This window comes from Cuculus canorus, chromosome 2 (assembly GCF_017976375.1).
Source record: "Cuculus canorus isolate bCucCan1 chromosome 2, bCucCan1.pri, whole genome shotgun sequence".
Classification (NCBI taxonomy): domain Eukaryota; kingdom Metazoa; phylum Chordata; class Aves; order Cuculiformes; family Cuculidae; genus Cuculus; species Cuculus canorus.
In genome coordinates, this window is record NC_071402.1 from 151146312 (window position 1) to 151169316 (window position 23005).

At 36.1% G+C, this 23005-nt stretch overlaps 1 protein-coding gene across 1 annotated transcript in view; it reads right to left on the reverse strand.

The window, feature by feature from the left end:
* Positions 1–23005, reverse strand: part of UBE3C (ubiquitin protein ligase E3C) — a 79319-nt gene that overhangs the window by 23096 nt on the left and 33218 nt on the right. The window contains exons 14-18 of the mRNA XM_009558309.2: positions 20038–20142; positions 18858–18945; positions 15747–15844; positions 11761–11893; positions 8103–8350 (exon numbers count right to left, since the gene is read on the reverse strand). Coding sequence (XP_009556604.2) covers positions 8103–8350; positions 11761–11893; positions 15747–15844; positions 18858–18945; positions 20038–20142 — 672 coding nt within the window. The remainder of the gene's footprint in view (positions 1–8102; positions 8351–11760; positions 11894–15746; positions 15845–18857; positions 18946–20037; positions 20143–23005) is intronic.

Sequence of the window (23005 nt, forward strand, 5' to 3'; positions counted from 1 at the left end):
GAATAGTTCTTTAAGGCAAGCAACTTTCTGAATACAGGCATGCTATTAGCAGCTGTAATATATTATGGAAGGAGGCTCTCAGCTGGAAAGACAGCATGGTAAAAAAAGAATAAAAATTACACAATTCTCTGGACAGGGAAGAGTTTTTTCGTTTTGAACATAATGAGAATAGTACCTGCCTGTGACTATAGAGGGCAGCTATTATAATATTATTTAAGCATTACATGGCCAAATGAGGTACCATACAAATACAACCCCAATATTTACGAAACAGCTCTTCAGAAAGAAAAGACTTCGTGCCACATTTTAAAACCAGACAAAATTTAAGCTACTCTAGTAATTTCATATAGATTAACTATATATAGTAGTGGTTACATGAGCACTACAGCACGCTGAATAAGGTTCAAATTGTGTCAACAAATTCACAGATGAACCAGCTAAACCTCTCTGACTGAGGCAGCTTTAGTGCCATTACACCTTCAGGTCTAGAATTAATTATCTCATTTATAATTCCAACTGAAATCTTTCTTAAGAAAAATAATTAATCAGTCACTGCCTCTACTTTCCATTAATCCTTTACAAACCAGAACTGTATTTTAAAACCTAAACAATGCTAAAGTCATACCCCTAGAAAAACACACGGCTTATGGGCTGAGGCATTAAATGACTGGGCTTAAATTCAGTTATTTCCCTAATCAGCCCCCCAGACGGTAACCCTTCCTGCTTCAGTCATTTTAAACAGTTACTATTAAATAATACTTAGCACTTACAGAGTGCAATAGATCTTCAAAGCTGTACAGAACCATTAATAAAAATGATAGAAAAATAGCAAAACCATTAGAACTTCCTTCTACCATATAATTTATATCCTAGAAATATCTCATCACACCCACAAAGCCTTCAGGGCCAACAATGCCTTTTCTAACCTAATGAAAAAGATAAAACCAAAAATATAAGCTACATTAAAATTAACATGTACTCGTAATTTTGAAGCATTTTTAAAGCTAGCGTTTAGCACTTTTAGGATAAAAATATTTCTTACAGATATACTTAATAATGTGCTTTAAAGTGAGCAAAACCAAACTAATATTTTTCCTAATGCCAATATGACAAAATAAAACCAATTCTATTGGGTGTGTGTCACAACACAGTTAGTCTGCTAACTGGTAGCTTTAAGTCACTGTTTCGCAGTTCTCCATGTTCTACAACAGCAGAGCCCTCTACTTGCATTGGCATCAGGTAGTAATGGATAATCCGGTACATTATCTCCCCAATATGACTGTAAAAATTCAAAATGTACTTCTTGTTCAAATACTGGATGACTTTTCTGTCTTTTGAAAAAGGAATCCAAAACTTCTCAGCTAGATGCCTGTAAGCAGGCTTCTGAGAGCCTACTGAGCCTCTTGCAGCAGTGCCAGTATCTTCAGATTTACTTTTTTCCCAGAAAAAAATAAAGCCTTTTGTAAATTGGTTTTACTTCTGGTTTCCTACTCACTGGGAATCTGAAGGTCAGTAAGTACAAGTTCATAAAAGTTCCACACATTTGTGGAAGCAAGACTCAGATGTGAAGGGCCTGCCTGTCAAATTTGCTGCAGTCACTGTAAACACCCAGGATGGACTGCAGGTGTCCAACAAGCACAAAACCATCTCATGACTGACTTGTGAACACACTACCATAAAAATGTAGGGATCCCTTTCCAACGGCCCCCATTGGAGCATTCCAAGCACAATTACCTTGAGTTATTTTTTAATTTGATAATGGAAAGTCATCTTACTGCTTTAATCCTAGGAATTAAGGATATATTTACATTTTTATTATGACAACAGAGTGCTTCAGAATTATTGGTAGTGCAGAAAATCATAATTTCATCATCCCTTCCCATCGGAAGGGACCTTCTTTCTATTCTAATAGGAATAGTAATCTCTGCAAATTATGCCACCCTACGTGATATAAATTGCCACCAAAGTCATTTGTGGGTTTTGAGGGATGGGAGAGGGAAGGGCTACAGGTACCTCTGAATGCACTGGATAACTGATAGTTACCATTCACTACTGAAATTCCAGTAAAGGCTTAATAGATTTTTCTTGTTCCAAGTTTAAACATAATTTAGTAAGAACTGAAGATAAAAGGAAGGCATCTCTTCCTTATTTAAGTTCTAATCTTCAGAAGAACTGAAATATATACTACTATATAATTAACCTCTGGATAAGCTTCTAAGAGAAATCTGTATTTTAATAGAAGGGGAAGTAGGCATTTTTGAAGACAGTTCAAATAGAACAAAGAACTTCAGTAAATATTCCAAACCTAACTGACTGAAATGGATGTTGGTGTTCCCAACTGTGAAAAAAGATCAGGATACCATTACCGCACACTCTAACTGTTTATTTATTCCCTGTCTAGGAACCTGATTTAGGGGCAATAAAATGCAATCAGTACACAAACCAGAAGCAGGAATCATCTGCTAATGGAACTTTTAATTGAAGAGTGACCACTGACATGAGGTAATTCTTTCCATGCAGAATTCCTTGCAGAGACCTCTATGCACTTTATCACGGTAAACAATCACTAACATATGCATTATAGAAAACTTAAATACATTATGATCCAATAAATATCACAATACATCAATACACATTTTTCCTTCCTAAAGATTTAGAGTTAAAATACCATATTTCTGTAGTCTTTTAGTTCTAGACATGTATTTACAAGGTTAGTATTAATGTAGCTATTTGTAATCAAAAGATAATTGGTTATGTCAAATGAACCAGTACACAAAGGAGTTGTCAAGCTGAATAACCACATCAGAAAATAGACTCAGATTACTTCATATCTACAGTCATAAATTATGAAATAACTTCCATAAGGTACCTGTTTCACTCTCTTACTATTGTGTTTCTGCACTGGAAATGCCACTTGACATGGTAAATTGCTGTTCTGATTTTATTTCAGATGACTGAGGATTTCCTGAGACAAATGATCAGCTAATTTGCTTTTAAGCAAAATGCTGAGTCTACAAAATCATGTGCAGGGTAACTGAAATTAATAAACCAAAAAGTTTATTAAAATTACCTCCTTTTTGTATCAGTATCACCAACTCCAAACCTACCTTCCTAGGTACTCGTAGTATCAATTGTGGCTTTAGCACAAATCAATTAAGAGTGTACTGATTTAAGCCAAGCCAAACTGGATCTTAATTACCTGAAAAGAGTAGCCTAAAAATCAGAAGGGGGGAAAGAAACCACACTCTTCAACAGTCAGAGAAACAGAGCAAGAGTAGCTGCACAATGCTTGGCTCACCGTCCTATCAAATACTCAAATTTAGGAAATCCAGTTCTCATCATTGTAAAGTTTTCTTGGTTTAGTGTCTCTCTTCAAACTTTTGGCACAAAAAGGGCACACAAATATGTTACAAGAAACATTTGCTTAAAGGCTTTAACTCCGTATGTGCAGCTTATTAATGATTTAAGAATGTAGAAACCAATCCAGATCTTGCTGTGAAGACTCCCGCTGATTCAATCCATTTTAGATAAGGCCCCAAGATGATTAAGAACTACTTCAGTTTTTCGGCAAAATGGATACCAGTAAAGACTGCTAATCTCAGCCAGGAATAACATCTTGCACAACAAATGACCTATCACAGTTGTATTCAAAGTTATAAGCTAGAACCACAAGTCCCACTCTCTAAGATACAGAAAAATAATCTAATCAATAATTAATGATGCCATAATTACCACTTGGTAATAAAATTTGTCTTTGATCTACTATTATCCTGCTAATATTTAATTTTACAAAAATACAAATTTTACAGCTTTTTTTCAACTATATATGTTTTAAAACTTTTATATATGTGCACAGAACAGTCCATTATATCTTAAATTACTACAGTAACCTATAAAAAGTCATACGGAAATAACTAATTCATAAGTATAATATCCATCAGGCCATGCAAATTACTAACTTCCTATATAACACTAAATATTAATGATCAAAGATTAAATCTAGATTGCCTCATCTATTCATCATAAAAATGATGCTAAAATTGAAAATAAACACATTATTTTTGCTCAGCCCTTGCTGCTGCTTCTAGCAAAGTTCCTTATTTAGATCCAGAAATGATGGAACTCTGCTCAAAACAGCAACAGCTCAAACTTTTGGCAAAACAAATCTAAATCTTTTCTGAAAACTCCAGTGTCTTACAAGGCCTGCAGGTTCTATTGCTCAGAAAAAGAGATTTAATGTTCTCTTTGTTGACATTACAAAGTCAATCATTACAAAACATAATGTAACAAAGAATTAGCAAGTTTATGTCAAAAAGGAAGAAGATGTAACCATAAAAATCATCCTAATCTTTCTATGGCCTTCCTATCATGTTCTTAAACTACTGCCATTACTTCATGAAATTTAAGTAAACTTTGACTTGTTGTCAAGTAATTCCACAGGCAAAGAATGCCCTTTTCCACAACATCTGTCACATCCGTACCATTGAATAAATACAAATGTAAACTAGAAATGAAGAAAGATAGTACAGTGTACAAGACTGAGTTCAGGTCTGAACACGGTGAAGTTAAAATTTTCCTTGTATATCTGTCACTGTTCTACTTATCACTGTTTCTGCTGAAACGGTTAATCAGCATTTCTCTCTTTCCAGGTTTGCAGCAGAAGAGTCAGCATGGAGAAAATCCTGAGGTATTGCTTCCAAATTTCCTTTCTCTGGTTATGTTGCCTGAAGTTTTGGCAGCCTGTCAAAGTAGCAACTTTTGTGTTCTCCTGAGCCAAGGCCAGTACTGTGCCAAAAGTGCAGCAGGAAATTCTGTATATGGAAAGACTTTTACTGCTGCCAGAACAACTACTGCATGTGGAAAAAGACGTTAAACCAAATCAGGTGTCTCGCTATAGCTCAATCCTACCCAGAGAGCGATGGGATTACAACTACAAATTAAATTACCTGTATTTCTGGGACACCACATGGGACAACAATATTTCATTTTCCAAAAACGACAACAAAGAGAATGTGGGGCTAGAACATCTCTGTCTGAACATCCCCCGCAGCCCATGACACTCTCAGCTCTCGAGCAAAGCCTGGGACTCATAAATCACTGCTTTGCTTCCAGTGAGTGAAGCTGAAAGTTTCAAAGCCCGCCAGCACCGGAAGACTGCTACCAGAGGTTTGCATGGTAAGCTGAGCTTTTATTTTTAAGAAGAGAAAGGAAAATGCTCAAAAGCCACCGATGTTAAAATAATATTTACATTACACAGTAAAGTCACCGAAAGTTGAGAAGTGTAAACTTTGGAAGTGTTTGAGTAGCTGTTGTTTAAGCAAACTCATTCCTGCTTTTTTTGTATAGAATGATTTCAGATAACATACGCAATTACATGATCACAGGGCATTCTTTCTACAAGACCTTTTGCTCATTCAACAATTAGTAAAAGTTGCATGAACAGCCGCGCAGTTTGTTTTGTATATGGATTCCAATTTCTTCACTAACTACAAAAATCCATCCCAAATAGCCAATAATTTATCTAGGGAAAAATAACTTAAGTTTTTAGACACACCATTTTTCAAAGTAAGCTTTAAGTTTTCAGATGTTTCTTCTTCTGAACTTACCAATTAACACAGAAGATGTCAAACTGTTAGAAACTTCCTGACGAAAGGAAAAGTATAAATCTATGGCACTGAAATGCATTTGGATATTACTATGAAATGGTTACCAAGAGACAGAGAGTTTCTATACAATATTATATTTTAATATATTTGTTTTCTGATAACATTGAAACTTCTTATGTGAGAGTTTTTGGTGGTAGCGCTTTTTACATACTGGTTTCCACAAATAACAAATTGCTGTGGATGCCTGATTGCTTCCTTTGCATTATATCTATTTTGTTTACAAAGGGGCTTTTAATAATCCACTATGGCTCTCAAATAACCCTGTGCAAAGCATAAAATGGACACATTTTTGAGAACGGGTGAGTGAGTATCAATAACTTAACCACGAACACAATACTGGCAGGTTTTGAATGCTATGGTCGTGCCTTATCTTTCTGTTTAATTCATCAAGTCTCTAAATACACTACTAAAAAGGTGTCTGTGCAGCTGGGTAGAGGTAATTATTAAGTAACACCGTCAACTCTTACCTTATGTAAACATACTGCAAATACAAAAACAATTTATGTTTTCAAAATGTTAAATAACAGAGATCCTGATTCTAAAAAGACAAAACCAAAACTATACTTGTAGAACTCCATGGAAGATAGAACACACTTTGCAGCTTGTCTTTATGACAACATTTGAAATCCAATTACAGAAGGCAATGTGCTGTTTTGACAGAGGAAGTTAGAGATTCAAGATCAAAATCACCTTTTTGCATTTGTGTTTCAAATATCTCCCCGACAATTGAGCCCCGCCTCATTCCTAGATAAACACTAAACATTTTTGGAGCGAAGTAACTTCCTCACAATACCACAGCAGTATTCACCTCCCCAATCCAAAAATCCATAGATGCAGAAAGAAAATGAAGCCTTGGATATTTAACATAGGCTGTAATTACAAACTACTGTATTAGTACCGATTCCATCTCCTATTAAGAGCAGGAACATACTTCACAGATTATTTTATTTCATTATTTAACAACTTTGGATATTTCAACAGCTACGATGCATTAGCACAGAGTTCGCCTACAAAGCAGCAGTTTGATCTAAATCAGTTGACTTGCAATTCTAAAGAACAGCACTGTTTCAAAAACCAAAATTTGCCAACAACATCCTCTTAAACAGCTTCCAACTACGCTAAAAAGACATCCAAATATACATTAAGTCTCACTGCCAGTCAGCAGGATTTTAGCTTCCAAAATAATTCAAGCAGTTAAATGAGACTTTAATATATCTTTAGTACCTTCAGTTTTAAATAGCTGGTTAGCAACAATATATCTTTTTCTGAAATGGAATTTGTATTCCAAAATTTGTTTCATATTTATTACCTTTACAAAAATTACTTCAAGGGCTTAGAAGAAAATAAATGACTAAACCTGACCATAAAAGAAAACTCAATGTAATGAATGTTTGCAATGGTTTCTCTCTTCTCCCCTCCTTTTTTCATCTAGCTCAACAAGTATGTGCGAGTCTTGGAACATTCACAACACCAAAATGTCAAGCACTAGAACTCAAGAATGATGCAAAATGTATGAAAAACCAAGAATAACAACTGGAAGTTGCATATGGCTCCTAAGTATGGTAAATGCTCATGGCAAATTTTACATGCTAGCAAGAATTGTAAACCTCATATAATTAGAAACTATTTTGTTTCTGAAAATAATATTTTCATATATTCCAAATGACGAAAATCTAACTGCAATCAAACTCCAGACAGCTCCAGAATAAAAAAAATCACCATAAGCAGAGTAGTTCTATTGGCTTCAAACAACTTAACTTTAAGCAAGTTGATAAACACATCAGTAGCCATATGCTCACTTTGCTCACCTGGTCAGGGTGTCTCAAATTCTCTGTACTTCTCAAGTATGTAACATTAAAATGAACCAGAAATTTGGGCGGTATGTGGAAATAATCATAGAACTATTGGATTGGAAAGGACCATGAAGGTCATCTGGTCCAACCTCCCCTGCAGTGAGCAGGGACATCTTCAATTCAATCAGGCTGCTCACAGCCCCATCCAACCTGACCTTGAATGTTTCCAGGGGTGGGGTCCCTACCACCTGAGCAAAATACCTGTTCCAGTGTTTCACCACCCTGAGCAAAAAAAAATTTCTTCCTATTATCTAGTCTAAACCTCTCCTTTTTTTCAGTTTAAAACCATTGCCCCATGCCCTATTGCTACAGGCCCTGCTAAAGAGTTTTTTCCAGTATCGCTTATAAACTTCCTTTAAGTATTGAAAGGCTGCAATTTCCCCAGAGTCTTCTCTTCTGCAAGCTGAACAACCCCAACTCTTTCAGCCTCAATGTTCAGAATCAACATCTAAAAGTTTGGGGTTTTTACAGTTCTGGAAGAATCACCATCTTTTCCCATCTACTCCTATCTAAAAAGAAAAGAAAACATTACTGAATAAATTCAGTACTGCTATAGCTTTATATTATACAAGACTGGTTTTACCTTTCCAAGCATTCTTCCAAGAAAGTAGTAATGTCGGGCATACGAGTCTCCAACGAGCATCTGTGCTGCAGGGTTAGGGTAAAGAAGTCCCTCATTGGTGGTCTTAAAAAATCCCTGGTTAGGGTTAAATCCTGATTTAAGCAGTTCATTCAGAAATTCTCTGAAAATTCCACCACCATCAATACCAGCTTCATCAAGACCATGTGCATTAAGTAAGTGAACACGAATGCGCTTTTTTAGGTCAGGTTCTGCAGAGAAAGGAGAGACACAAACTCAAATACAACTATCTGCTTGAATATTATTTGGATAAAAACACATGTAACTACATACACAAACATATCTACACTAACTTGATTTTTAAAAATTAAAACACTAAATAGCAAAAATCTATTACTGGCTTGAATTTTGGAGTAGTCAGTATGTGAAAGCTACTTTGCACAAGTAACACTCAACAAGCACTGCATTCTCTTAAAAGGGCTGGCTGTTAAACTACACCATTAAATAATATGCTTTGAAATCAAACTTGGAACTTTTGTTACTTTGGATTCAGTGCTATGGCATGTAACTCCGGTGAGCAAGGTGTGGTAAAGACAGAGATGTTCTGAAGGCAGGTGTTCTGTTTGTTTCATAGAAGGCTGCTCCTTGAGAAAGCAAGCAAAATTTAGTCCTTGAGCTATGTATACACAACCAGGAAGGAGGACCTTTTTGCTCAACTCACTGAAGGCTTCCAAAGACCTAACCAAATGCATAGCTTTTATTTTAACCCTTGCATTGACCACACTTGCATCTCAGCAAAGCAATCAGTAATAAACCAGTAATCATAAAACTTTCAACTGCTTCTATGTGCTACAAAAGCACTTACTATGGATGGACAGCTGACGTTCATGAACAATCTTCAGCAATTCATAGCAACAGAATTTCTCCTGAATGAGTGCTTTACACTTTCCTGTCAGCGAATGCCTCTACATCCATCAGTAACTTCCCAATCTTTTCCTAAGTTTCACGCTCAGCTGTTTTTTAAAAAATTACTCATTAGTTCTTCATTTGAGTGAAATGCTTTCCTGCATAAGAATTCTGCTGGCTGGAAATAAAGGACAGCTGGTTCTAGCCATAGAAACTGCAACAGGTCCGCTGCCTCATCACAATTCAAAACAAGAACACTGAACACATACACTAGCAACAGAGAGTTTCAAGCATACAAGCATGCTTTGCCTGAAGACTCCTGAGATACTGAGCACTAATGTTGAAACTTTTATATATGGAAAACGTTGCTTTAGTGTTTTGGAAGCCTTATGAAGAAAATCAGATATTCATCTCTTCCTCTGTGTATGGAGGGGGGGGGGACACGACGGTCCCAATACAAATTCTTATGACAAAACAGGCAACCAGGTAGAGGTGAACACCAATGCAACTTCTGAAAAAAGAGTTCAATTTTATGACTCGTATGGCTAGAATGTAACTGAACTGTTACTGGAGTCCACTAGAAGCTACTATGGACTATGCTGAAAATTCCAGTTACAGGGCGGAACTGAGAAATGCTTTCACATTATTAAACATATGACAACCAAATAAAAACTTAAATCCACAAGAACCAACCTAGTACATCTCTACTATTCCAAGCTTGTTTTCTTAATGCTCTCAGTTAAGGTACTATGGAAACATTAACTCTGACAGCTTTCTTCTCAGGGCAGTAGACAAACTAGATGTCACTACCAAATCACTGCTCTTCATTGTCTCCTGATTAGGACCTCATCTATCAACCATTCAGCCTCCCAGATGGATTTTAATCAATTCTCTTTACAGTCCTGAAACTGTCCCTTGCTATTTTCAGGAATTTCTTCTTTTCTGCTTTCTAACATGCTGCCTCACCCTACTTCAGAACTAAAATTATTTTAAAGAATTGTACTGTCTGAGAATAACAACTTTTTCCAAAATGTCCAGCCTTCTAATTTAGTCTTTACTGATGCTAAATAGCACTAGTACTGTTCATATACGTGCGTGTCTATGTCTGCACATATATGGTATATCACAAACACATGCAGAAAAATATATTTTCAGACCTCAATGGCAACCTACCACTACAGCTTCTCTGTACTTGTAAATGAGACATAAATCTTCACCTAGAGATCCCTCTACTTCCAATTACTTGCTACAAACTTATTGGGCTCTTTCTTGTCACTGTTTTATGAATAATCTTCTTCCTAAGGAAAGGCTGAAAACATTATCCTGAACTACATCCATGTATGTGCAGATAAATTTCGTTATTGATACAAAAGCTCTATTTGCTAAACAGAAAGCTTGACAGAATCACAAAGTAGTTCAGGCTTGAGGAGACCCCTTATGGTTCAAACCTCCCACACCGAAAGTGAGGCCAATTTCCAAGTTAGTTCCAAGTTAGATCAGGATGCTCAGTGCCTTGGCCTATATGAGTTCTCCAGTGATGGAGATTTCACAGCCTCTCTGGACAGCCCTTTTCAGCGCTTTACAAGTCTCACTTTGAAATGCTGCTTCTATGCATGTCCAGTAAAAATTTCCCTTGCTGCTACACATCACCCCTGCACCTTATCAAACTAGCTTCTCTAACCTCCCAGTTACAGCAATAACAGCTTCCATATTTTCCAATTCCATTTTACCCTTCTCTTTTTAAGAAATCAGTAAACGACTTATACTAAACCTAGTATGATGCAACTGCTCACAACCACTAGGAAAGAGGCTGAATAGTCAATTGCACATACAACTTCCAGATGATTATACAGGGACAGCTCCAGATTAGCCTTTAAAATTTTCCAAAAGTAGGAGAACTTAAATTGTACTTAATTAAAAAAGTATATATATTAGTCTACATGTATCTTTTTAGATACTTACAGTTTTAAACACAGGTACTGAAATACAAAATCCTATTTATAAATAGACTAGTATCTTTAATACGACCAAAATGGAGGAAATTAAGAAATGGCATGATCTCCGGTAACTTTATACAAACCAAGAAAACCAACACCTCTTCTTCCTCTCCAAACTAGGCAGTTCTCCAGGAGGGAGCTTACATAGCACAGCAGGTGAGATTCACATGGCAAACCTCAAGTATTTGGCAAATATTCTTTTTGTATGTGAAAACACTATATAACTAATAATTACTTTATTTTGGCAGGCTTTATCGACATTGGCATTTTGGCTTCTAGAGCAGCTGCACTCACACAAATTCACACTAAGGTGCAATTTAAATCAATGTGATAAAATACTACTACATACTTTCACTACAAAGGGCACGCATTAGCCTTACCAGCCACACCGCACCTAGCAAATCCAGTGCAGTGTATTTTTGTTTACATAGATTACCAAAACAGATAATATCTAATGAACTACATAGATAGAAATACAAAATACAGTTACATGGAAAAGTAAATGGAAAGAAAAGCCCCATTACAGTTGGCTTGAACTAAGGAAGGGTCTGTTAAAGAGAACATGACTGCAATAATCAGCAAGAATGTGGATGAGAATTACTTTACATAAAAACAAGGGAATTTAACTTTATAAGGACATAAACATCTTAGAGCTGATACACTTTTTACATCCTAATCAAGTAAGCAAGTATGTAACTACATGGTAAGAATGGTTTAATGTTATAAACAAGCTGATGATAACTTAATTATAAACCTACCATTTTCAGGAGAAAGTTTGTCATAAGCATCTTCATAAATATAATTTCTTCTGATAGTGACATTAATTCCATCCAAAAATGGCCCATCTCCTTGAACTTCTTGTTTATCAGCATATATCAGTCGTTGAAAAATCTGTTAGAAAGAGTGAAAAGAGAAATCATATCATTGTGCAGATCTAAACATACAGTGAGAGATGGTTATTCACTATTACTATCCTCTGAGTTGCTTCTGGGCATTCACTTTTAAGTGATTTGTCCTCTCAAAGCAGTAGAAGCATAATTTGTCCTCATCAAGCTGCAGAAGCATAATAGAGACCCATGTCCCAGCGAAGGGAAGGAGAGGGGGTAACATGCAAAAAACTTATTCATGCTACATTATCACCCTCAATTCTTTTCACATAAAGAGACATCATGTCAGTGATTCCAATTTCTTCTCCTTAACTATCAGAGTTCTGCACTGTAAAAGCATTCAAAACCAAAGGGAAAACGTCACAAGTATTTTGCACACGCAGAGGCAATCCTCCACACTGGTACACAGCCTGTTGTTGGTTTTGTAATCCTTAGGAACACTCCCAGTAACAAGAGACTAGATATCACTACGCTCAGGAACAGTGAGCAAAGAATCAAAGCAAAACAGTGGTTAGCACTGAGATATGAAACAAAGAAGCAGAACATCTGCCAGCTGAAGTACAAATTGAACTTCCCATTGCCCCTTTGCAAGTCTTCACAACATGAACTTGTTTGTTCACCTGAAGAGTAACTGCAGCTACCTGTGTTTCTATGCCAAGATGTAGCATGGGAGGTGATGGGATGCCTAATGCATAACAATAATCTTCAATACACCCTCAATGCAGGATGTGTCAGTTTACTACGCCCTCTCTTGCAGTTTTCCCATATTCATTAAATAATCTAGTACATTTCCCAAGAGATGCAATCTCCCAGTGATATCACAGACTAATTTCTTAACTAAGAAGATTAAGAGTCTCCAGGGACGTTTGAAACCAACAAATCTACCATGAAAGAGGTGAATTTGACAACAACAGATAAAGCTAGAGTAAGGTCTCAAATCTACTGTTTCTATGGACAACTGTAGCTAGTGCAGATGATGTTCTCCAACCAGGATTAAAGTGTAGACAAAGACAGATTCTTCCCTAAAGTACAAAGCAGGAAGACAAGAGAAATTAGTCACAAGCTCCAGAAAGAGAAATGCTGAATAGACATAAAGGGGAAAAAAAAAATCATTATAAGAGTGTTAAAGTACTGGAAGATGTTACACAAAGAGTTTGAGAAATCTCCATCTTTGGAGATGGTCAAAACTCATCTGGACATGAGCATCTGGCCCAATTTAGCCCAGGCCCAGCCAATTTCGGCAGGTAAAACTGACCAGCTGGGCTCACAATTTCCTTCCCCTCACATTCCCAGAGAAAGGGAAATCAGAGGAAGATTTGTGGATTGGAAATTAGAACAGCTTTAATGAAATAATAATAAAATACTATTAATAAGAGAATAATAATATAATCTATAGAAATACATGAAATTGTGCCCCACTCCTTGATGACTATACGTCACCGCAGATGCAGCAGGGCAGGCCAGGTGAGTGGCAGGAGGGAGGCTGGGCTCAGGAACTGGATTCGGGAATGCACAGATCTGGGAACAGGGGCAAACAGACAGACAAGGTTCTCACTGGACATTGGCCATCACAGACGAAGGAGTGAGGCCCTCATGACCTCTCAGTTTATACCAAGTACGACATACATGGGACGGAATACTCTGTTGGTCAGTTTGGGGTCACCTGTCCATTCCGCCCCTCCCTGCAGGTGCAACGTTTTTGCACTTCCAGCACTCCACTAGCTCAAAGATGGCCTTGGTTTTTACAATAATAAGTATAAGCAATGGTTTTTCTGAATACCAGTGCCCTGTGTTATCAGTGCTAGAGAGAAACACTGTCTGACACTGTCTGAAAAACATGCAATTAATTTTCAGAAAATGAAGTTTAAGACTTGGCTAAAGTTAGAAAACTGATTCTACTTTAGCCCAAATGACAACGGCATCCTGATCCAACCCTGAAGTCATTCCTGTATGAGGAAGGATGGGGACTAGAGAACCTCCAGAGGTCCCTTCTGATCTCAATTTTTCTACAGTTCTATGACATCAAGACACACAACCACAAACACATTATCTTTATGTACAGGGCATAAGAACATGCTCACTCCCATTCTCTTTCCTGAAGCCTGGCTAGATATAGTTTATTAACCTTTGCCACACAATGCTAGATGGAAAGAATCCCTTGGAGGTATATCACATAGAAAAATTCTTGATACACAGTCTGGACTTCTACATAACCCCATGTTCACGCATATGTTCGTCCTGAAAATTAGAATCCTAACACCTAATTGAAGCATTTGCCATGACTGCAAACTAACACGTGGAAAAGTAAGCAATGCTGACTGAGGTACGCACTATAGAAGCAACTATCATCATTGGCAAGCTATGGCTTAAGTAAGTGAGAATCAAGGCACTTGATACCAACTGGATTAACTACCTGCCACAGGTAAATATTAGATTGAAAGGTGCGCACCAACATGCCCTAAAGCTAAAGAGGACAATATACGCCAAGGTCAAATGGCTGAAGAGCCTACCATGAAACTGATCTCAGTAACTCCTCATAAGAGCATGTAATATCTGGTAATTCAAGGTAAAAATCTCATGAAGTCATAAAATGAAAGGACACGTGGAATGACCCACATATGGAAATACGTATTATCCCATATGGAAAGCTGTATTGCCACATTAAATTACAGCATAATAGATGGCAACTGAAAGAAAAAACAAAACCAAAAACCATGATAACGTATCCTCTTCCCTACTGCAGTGAGCGACTTCAAAAGGATGTTGACTCCCACTATTACGCAAAAGGGCCATATTTGGTCCAAAAAGCAGTATAAGAGGACTACAATTTCAGGTTTTATGATAAAACCACATAAAGTTTTATGATTTCTGGAAACCTAAAACACATGCATCCCAATGTAGCTTTAAGACATCTAGAGGCTGTAGACAGTGACTAAATTGTGACACACAGACCTCATATTTAAGGTACATCCAACTGTTTCCCTGTAATGCTAGCGCAATACTGCCAGGCAGTATTAAGGTATTTTATTGGAACAACTCCTTCACAGAAGCCAGGAAAAAACACTCCTTTACTACCAAAGCTGTCACTGTCTTTTTTTGATACTGATTTACTTTCCCTATGGAACTATTCCTCATTCCCTCGATGGTGTGTCTTGCAACTTATTGTTTCCAACACAATTCAGGGACCAGTTTTCAAGTAATTGATACTGTTGACAACAAAAGTAGTTCAGAAAAAAAAATGGGGAAAAAATACATGATTCAAACTGAAATAGCTAAGAGAACTAACAATTCCACATTTAAAATCAAGAAAACATTCGACAGCAAATCAAATAGTATAAGAATCTTGCAAGTTTTAAAACTACATACTCTATTATAAAGTTCAGCTACTCAGCTATGAATGCAGAAATTTAACCTCTAAGTGTTATTTTCCCAAAATGGAAATCCATCATCTCATTCTGAGTAAATCCGCCCACTGCACAAAAGTCTCCAGTCTTGACCTTGCAATCTGTTTATTACAGATACACAACTAGTTAGTGCTCTGGGTACCACAAGAGGGTGCAAACATGGAGATCAATCATTGAATCTGCAGTTTATTATAAACACACAACTGCTCACACAGATCTTGGAATACATGTTTTTAATTTTAATGCAATTATTACAAAAGGTAATATAACTAGCAAAAAAAGAGAAATGTTATTAATCTCATCTGTTTGGTTGCCACATAAATACTTAGGAAAAACAGTCTGGCCTGTTATATCCTTCTATAGGGAAATGATACTTAGCTAAGTGCTCTTTTTACATTTATTGAAAACAAACACCTAAAAACTCAATTGCATATTGAATTAGAAATTAGGTACCTTTACTCTTTCTTCAAAAGGAACTACAAAAGGTAGCTCTGTCAGAATTGCGAGCTGTCGTTCTTCAGATACAGAAAGAGGTGCTGGTTCCAAACTCACTTAAAAAAGAAATAATAATTTTAAAAATTTTGGAAACAACATTTTTAAAAACAGTTTATTTTTAATCAAGTGAGTCAATTCACTTTGTATAAAAATACATACATTAAAATAGCTTATTTACTGAACAGTCACACCAAGCCTTACCTTTCTTTAAACATTAGAAAACTGAAATGCGAGTAGTGAAAACACACTGAAGAAGAATGTGTACAAAAATAAGTACTCCAGAATTTATTATATTCAGAAGGAAAAAAAAAATATTTTCTCATTATCGATACTTTAAATATTCAATTAAGAAAAAATACATGACAGAAGACAATTAAGAAGTTGTAAGTAATTATAATTTTCATTGCAGGAGTACATGATATTCCCGTTCCAATAATCAAAACAGTTTAAAGGTACTGTGCGTTCAACTACAACATCTACAAATCATTTTAGGCATAAAAACTAAGAATTAAACTAAATCTAACGAAATGAACAGGGCTTTTTTTTCCTCCCAACAGCAAGGTCACAGTGATCACATTAAATCATCGTCCCCGCAGAAATAGTGAAAACATCAAGAAATTGTATAACGTGCTCCATAAAAAAAAACATCTGAAGAGTTCAAGAAGCCACAGCAACAGAAAGACTCAATCACATGAGGTTCCCAAGCTACCAAGCAGTTCCTTTGAACACTTATACCCACAGAGGATGTTTTTAAGGAATCATTCAACTTTGGGTGATGCACAGTAGAAATGACAATCCTGCTCTAACTTCATGACAAGAAACTCAGTTGCTGAGCACACATCTCACTTTAAATTAACTAAGTGCAGGGGAAAAGAAATAATAATGCTTACTGGCCTGACACTGTGGTTGAAGTCCACCTAGCCCGTCTACAGAGCAAACAAAACCCACAGCTCCTCAGTTGTTTCATTTTCAACTTTAATAACCATCTTCTCAAAAAGATTATTCTATAGTCTGGACTACGAAGCAAATGCTTCACGTTACTACCAAGTCTGGAAGCTTATGACGACCGTTCCAGGTTCTTCCTTTGGCTCCTGCCTGTGGTGACTAGCATCTTGCTGTTTTTCTGCAACTGGACACCACTTCAATGTTTTTGGTTTGGTTCTTTTTTCCACTTCTCAAAGTCCTTTAAGTAGAGATATTTTAAGCACCAATTTAATATGACGTGACTCAAACCAAAACATCCCTATACTTGATGTATATTCATTCGGGGCAGGTTTCAACACTGCAAGCCTTTGGAATTTCTGATAAAATGCTTATCTGTGATTACCCTTAATTTACTTAGCAAACATTTTTAATTAAAGTCAATGTATGCAGCCTATTAAGCTAAGGGTTAAAAGCATTTTAAATAAAAAGTGCATGTACAGCAAAGGTAAACTACTACATGACTTCGACAGTTCAATTATTCCAGTCAATTAGTCAATTTTATCTGCATTTCTCCATCACAGCTTCTTTCTCTAAAGAGAAATATGGGATGGAGTCATCAATACAGAAAGCATTTAGAAGTCACGAGTCTGCCATTTAAGCAAATGAAAAAGCACAAATAAACATGACCATATGTGATTCAGCAGGACTTTCATGCTAATTGGCTTTAACCCATATGGAGTCACAAGGGATTAAACAAGTCAACGTGCACATTGTTACCTGCTTGTTTTCACACATTCATGTTGACTGCACTTTTTCAGCCTGATTTCGTATGAAAACAAAGTTTATGTAAACTCACTGTGCCATCCTTCCTCAGCATCTCACTTTCAACACACTTCTTGAACGAATCAGCTGAATTTTAGTTTCAACAGAGGATAGGAGATTAAAAAACACTAAGCTTTGTGAAAATTTTCAACTGCATAGAGAAGAAAAATTCCTTTAGTGACCCAACTGCCAAAATAGCAAGGACAGCTCAGTTATCTGCTTTGTTCAGTGTGTCAGCTTCTTGCACAGCCAGCCAGAAAAATGAGGGCACGTAGCTGCTCCCCACTAGCTACAGCATGCACATTCCTTATCCACCAACTACCCAGACCAAGGCAACTAATGAAACTGAGGGAACTGACACTCTTACGGGAAAGAAGAAAAGGGAGAGAGGTCAAGATACTGTATGTATGAGAGGAAGGAGACCAGCAGGCTAGTAGCATGGGGCAGAATCTAGAGTTAGTAAATATGGAATGGGTCTGACAGCGGAGAACATCAAGGAAGTACAGCTGTCAAGAGCCACGTAGGTCAATGGAAGATGCAGATGACCTGTGTAGAGTCCCTAAAGCACACAGAATACAGGCCTGTTGAAGCCCAGCAATTTTTGCCAAAACACTTGCTGAGTAATGGAATAATTATTTTACCTCAGTATAGCAACATAAAATTCTACAGTAGTGAAGATACGAAGGTATGAAAAGCTAAAAGAAACAGACTATCTACATGAGAAAGTATATTGGCACAAGTAGATTTGTGTACATTTACCCTGATTACTAAATTGGTCCAATTATTTCACCTTTCTTTAGGAGTTCCATAGAGTACAAATATTTTGAGTAATTCAAAGAGTTAAGTTTCTGCCTTATCTACTTAGAGACAATATTTATGGTACCTAAAGCTTGTCTGTTACAGATTCATATATAATAAAGAAGTTTCTTTATAGTGTATAGTAAAAGCAAACCTTAACATTTTATATCTTCTGCAACTTTATTAATTTTGCATCTTATGCAACTGCCTTTTATACGTATTACTATGTATATTTTTAACGCATTTCATTTGTCCACCTCACCAATTCCCCTCATCAGTGCTTGCAGATTCCTGGGGAAAACTGTTACACATTAAGTATTCTAAGGATATAAACAAAGGTGTATACAAATACACATTTTTAAAAATACCTTAAACAAAATTATGAAAGATTGCCTTGCTTTTGGCTATCATTAAGACTTCTATATAAGATACTTAACTGAGCTCTATAAAAAGTCAATTTTCTTTGCATAAGGCAAACCATTATTTTGACTTAGCAAAGCAAAAATTGCATAGACAGTATCTTACCATCCAAAGTAGACTGCAATGGTCCTATTCTTCCCATTCTTCTGACCCTCCAGACATGCCTAGCAGATGGCACATACAGCTGCGTAACCTAATAAATTAACAGTATTTTAAACATTATCTAATTGTATATTACGATTTACTACTACACAGTAAATATGAGGAAATTGCCATGTCTGAGACCGTCTGACTGCCCAAGCACCTTCATTTCTAATTCCTCCTCTTTACACTTATGCCTTAAAGCTTAGCAGCAAAACTAACAGTGTAGTAGGAAGTCCATGTATCATTTAAAAATACCATGCAATGTTACATTAAATTCTAGTATTCTAGATACTACAGAAATTAAGGTTGAATTTTGAGAGGTCAAATAAATCCTGTTCACTTTCTACTGAGAATCAGTTTAAGACCACTACCACTTGCTCTAAGGTGTGCACGCACTGTTTCCTAAGAACTATAAAAAAACTGCCACAGAGAGAAATGGAAATCTTGAACAGAAGGCAAGCAACTGTGCAATCATCAAAAATAAAGAGAAGAGTTCACTGTTAAATATTCCATGCAAAACTTCCAACTGTTAAGACATCTAATACTGCAAGGTAGTCTATCTGATGTGTAATTCAGATTCTGGAGATCCAAGTTTTCAATGATTCAAAGGATGTACTTGCACGTTCATAACAGTGTTTTCGTTTGCATGCATATACACACTTTATAAGCTCAAACATCTTTTTTTTCAAAAGTACTTAGGAAAAAAAATTTTTAGGAAAAAAAAAGTACAAAAAAAGCTTTTGAATTTTCTTTTATTTTGGAAGAGAATTTTGAGGGGTTTTCTCCCACTATAGAGCAATTATTTTATTTAGCATTTTCATTATGACAAATACTTAAAATAACTAGAAACTAAAATGCAACAAAATGATACCAGATTTTCCATTCTCCTCTGCTACAAAGGCAGTGACATGCCGTCACACTGTAGAGTGGGTTCTACTTTACTGACTGGAAATATGTTTTAACATAAAAGATTCTTAACAGATTCGAGACTTTCACATTTGAAAAAAGAAACATAACCTCAGGTTTTAAAACACACTAAATCCGTACAATGCCAACATCGCTGATTATGTTAGGAATCGAACACTTTATTATTGAAATTTGGCACCTGTAACACTATGTGGAAAAAGGATCTTACTCCTACCTTATCTGCTTTAATGTTTTCTTGTTCTGAGAGCCAGTGATTTGGTGGGCAGAAATTTCTCCTTGTATCTCTAGATTTCAACATTTTCACTAAGTTTGTGATGACCTAGGTGTCAGAAACATACATTCAATATACATTTCATACTGTGAATGAAATCATATAATCCACAAGCAAAAACTTGAGAAAAAACCTCCAGTAGTGCATGAAATTGTTATATACGCTTAACTTATAAAAATTTTATTTTATACTTAAATACCTTAGAATGTGAGTAAGTAATTGCAGTTCATTCGTAAGTATTAAAAAAAAGTGGCTTATTAAAGTCTCATTCCAAAACCTAATAACTACAATGACGTAGGACTAGCTAATCCTTGTATGCCAGTTCAGGGAAGACTAAACAAATAATTACTTTATTTTTTAATTAAATTTTAATTAAAAAATTAATGCTTTAATTAAGCATTAAATTACTTATTTAAAAGAAAGTAATACCTCACCAAGTCATTTATATAATGATCTTTATTTCTATAGATTTTTATTTCTTTTTTTTTTAAATAGGTTGTCAGAAATTAAATGTATGACTACACATATGTTTTAGAAGAGAGAACTGTACAGCTATTCTTTACTATGTCTCACACCAAAACCGAGATTCTGAAGAATCAGTTCGATTTGTAGGTTTTCTTTGTCCACAAGGGCAAAGATTCTTAAATTTCTGTGCATCTTTTTCAAGAAAAATGCTCCACAGAAGAATGCAACTTTTGCTTGTCATCTCAAGACAAAGGTCACGTGCATCCCTAGTGAGACAAAGGTCACGTGCATCCCTAGTGAGCACAAGATCATATTACGTGCTCCTTAATGGCCAAACTTTTCAAACACCAATACCAACTCCAGAAAGCACAGGAGAGGGCAGAAGCAGTAAACTGGAAGCAAAATGTAACAGCAAAAGTTACATCTCTAAAGTACATGAAAGATTGACTATTTCTGCTTATTCTGTTCTGAATTAACAAACTAGAGCATTTCAAGCTGAAGGTGTCCGAGAGGAATCATACATCTGCTGAGGGTATCAGCTCACCAGACATTGAGGTGATTATCCATGTGAAAAAACAAATGCTACTATTTTTAAGGGTAAGGGCCTACATCTGAAAAAAGATGCTGTAGGCTCCTTTAAATGTCAATTAGCACCTTGTCAGCATTTTCAAAGCTGGCAAGAGAAAAAAAAATCATCCCACCCAGAAGTAGCAAACGATTTATCAAATGAACTGTACCCTCAAAGTTCTTGTCTCTATTAAAACAGATCCTAGTGTGACTGGCTCAGCTGTTTATAGTGTAAAACTTAATTAATGTATAAAACTTAATTAATTAAGTGGAATCAATACTAAATTACTAGCCTAGAAGACGGTATCACTACTATACTGAAAACCATCTGGTTTGCAGCTTAGCATTACAGCACTTGAAAAATGGATAGAAAAAAACATTCACAAAGCTTTTCTGAAATAATCTTGACAAAAGACGGTCGTAATGGGCAGGTGTCAATAGTAACAAAGAGTTTAATGGACCTTCTAAAGGATTCTGTGCCTAGATACTATACCAAAGACCTTTTAAGATCAAGTTTGTAAAGTAATGTCTTGAATAAAGAAGAATGCTATTAAGGGAACTGTCTGATTACACAGGAATTTTCATCACTTTGCCCTTATAAAATTCATTTCAGGTTAAATGAGTCACTGAAGCTCTCTGGTCCCATTACCACTACACTTAAGAGAAATCAAAAAAAAAGAAAAGGAGGAAGAAAAGAAATCAGAAAAAATTATCCACATGAAGACCATGCTAATAACACATTTTGCAAGCAGTCCACGAATCCTTAAAGGATGATGAATCAAATTAGGTGAGACTGGAGTTCCACCTATATAACAAATGGGTGCTGAGAATACCTGCAATCTGAACTCGAGACTCCTTTGCAAAAAAATTTAGAAGTATATATTTTACCAAAAGGAAAGACCCACCACAATAAATAGTATTAAAATGGGGATTTCTTTCCAAAAAAGTGCCAAACGCAAGTAAAATTCAGAACTAAATCTCAACAAAACTAGCAGCTTAATTTCAAAGGATTATCTCAAGATGATTAAATAATTCTTTTATTTGACAAAACACGTTTTCATGTACTCATAAATTCAGAGCTCCTATGAAATGTGTAACAGTTGACTAGACTACTCAATATTAGAGCAAGCCAAAAAAGGGGGATTCTACTGAATAAAGACATTTCCACATGTAAATCTCACCATTCCAAAGACCCCCAATCTCCTAGCAAATAAGCACATCATTGTCAGCAGTCTCACTGTTTTCAGATTTACCATTACCTTGCAGAAGTAAGGCCTATATTTGCATGTACATCCAGGAACGTATTTCGTTAGATATCAGTGGCATGGAAAATATGCAAGAGGAGTGCGAGAAATTGAAAGAAGAAAGACAAATTAAAATCACAGATGATAAGGAAGGAAGGTGCCTTTTTTGCAAGCTGCTTGCAGAGAAAAGCTTTAGAAAAGATAAATCTCTTATGTATTGGACATAACGTAGAAGAAAAGTATTTTCTACTTCAACACCTTATATTTATAATGAACTACTTTAGCTTTGTTTTAATGATTTTGAAGAAGATATTCCTGCCTGCTCACTGCCAAGAAGCTATTTTGAAGCTCCCCTCGGGAAAGACTCAATGGTGCATACAGTAGTCTTCTCAATGAGCTGAACTTCAGCTGTGTTGAATTACTAGCTGTAAAAATATGTATCTGAAGGAGCAAACAAGGGAAGCTTTGTCATTTAGCTACTTTCTTGGGTAGAATCAAAGCCTTCAAGATACTCTCAAACCCTAAATTTGTAATTCACCCAATGGAAAACAACCCTGGCTACTGAAAATTTAGGAATACATTACATTTAGAAAGTTCCACTACGAGTTTAATTCCTGACTGCCAGCGTGTAACAG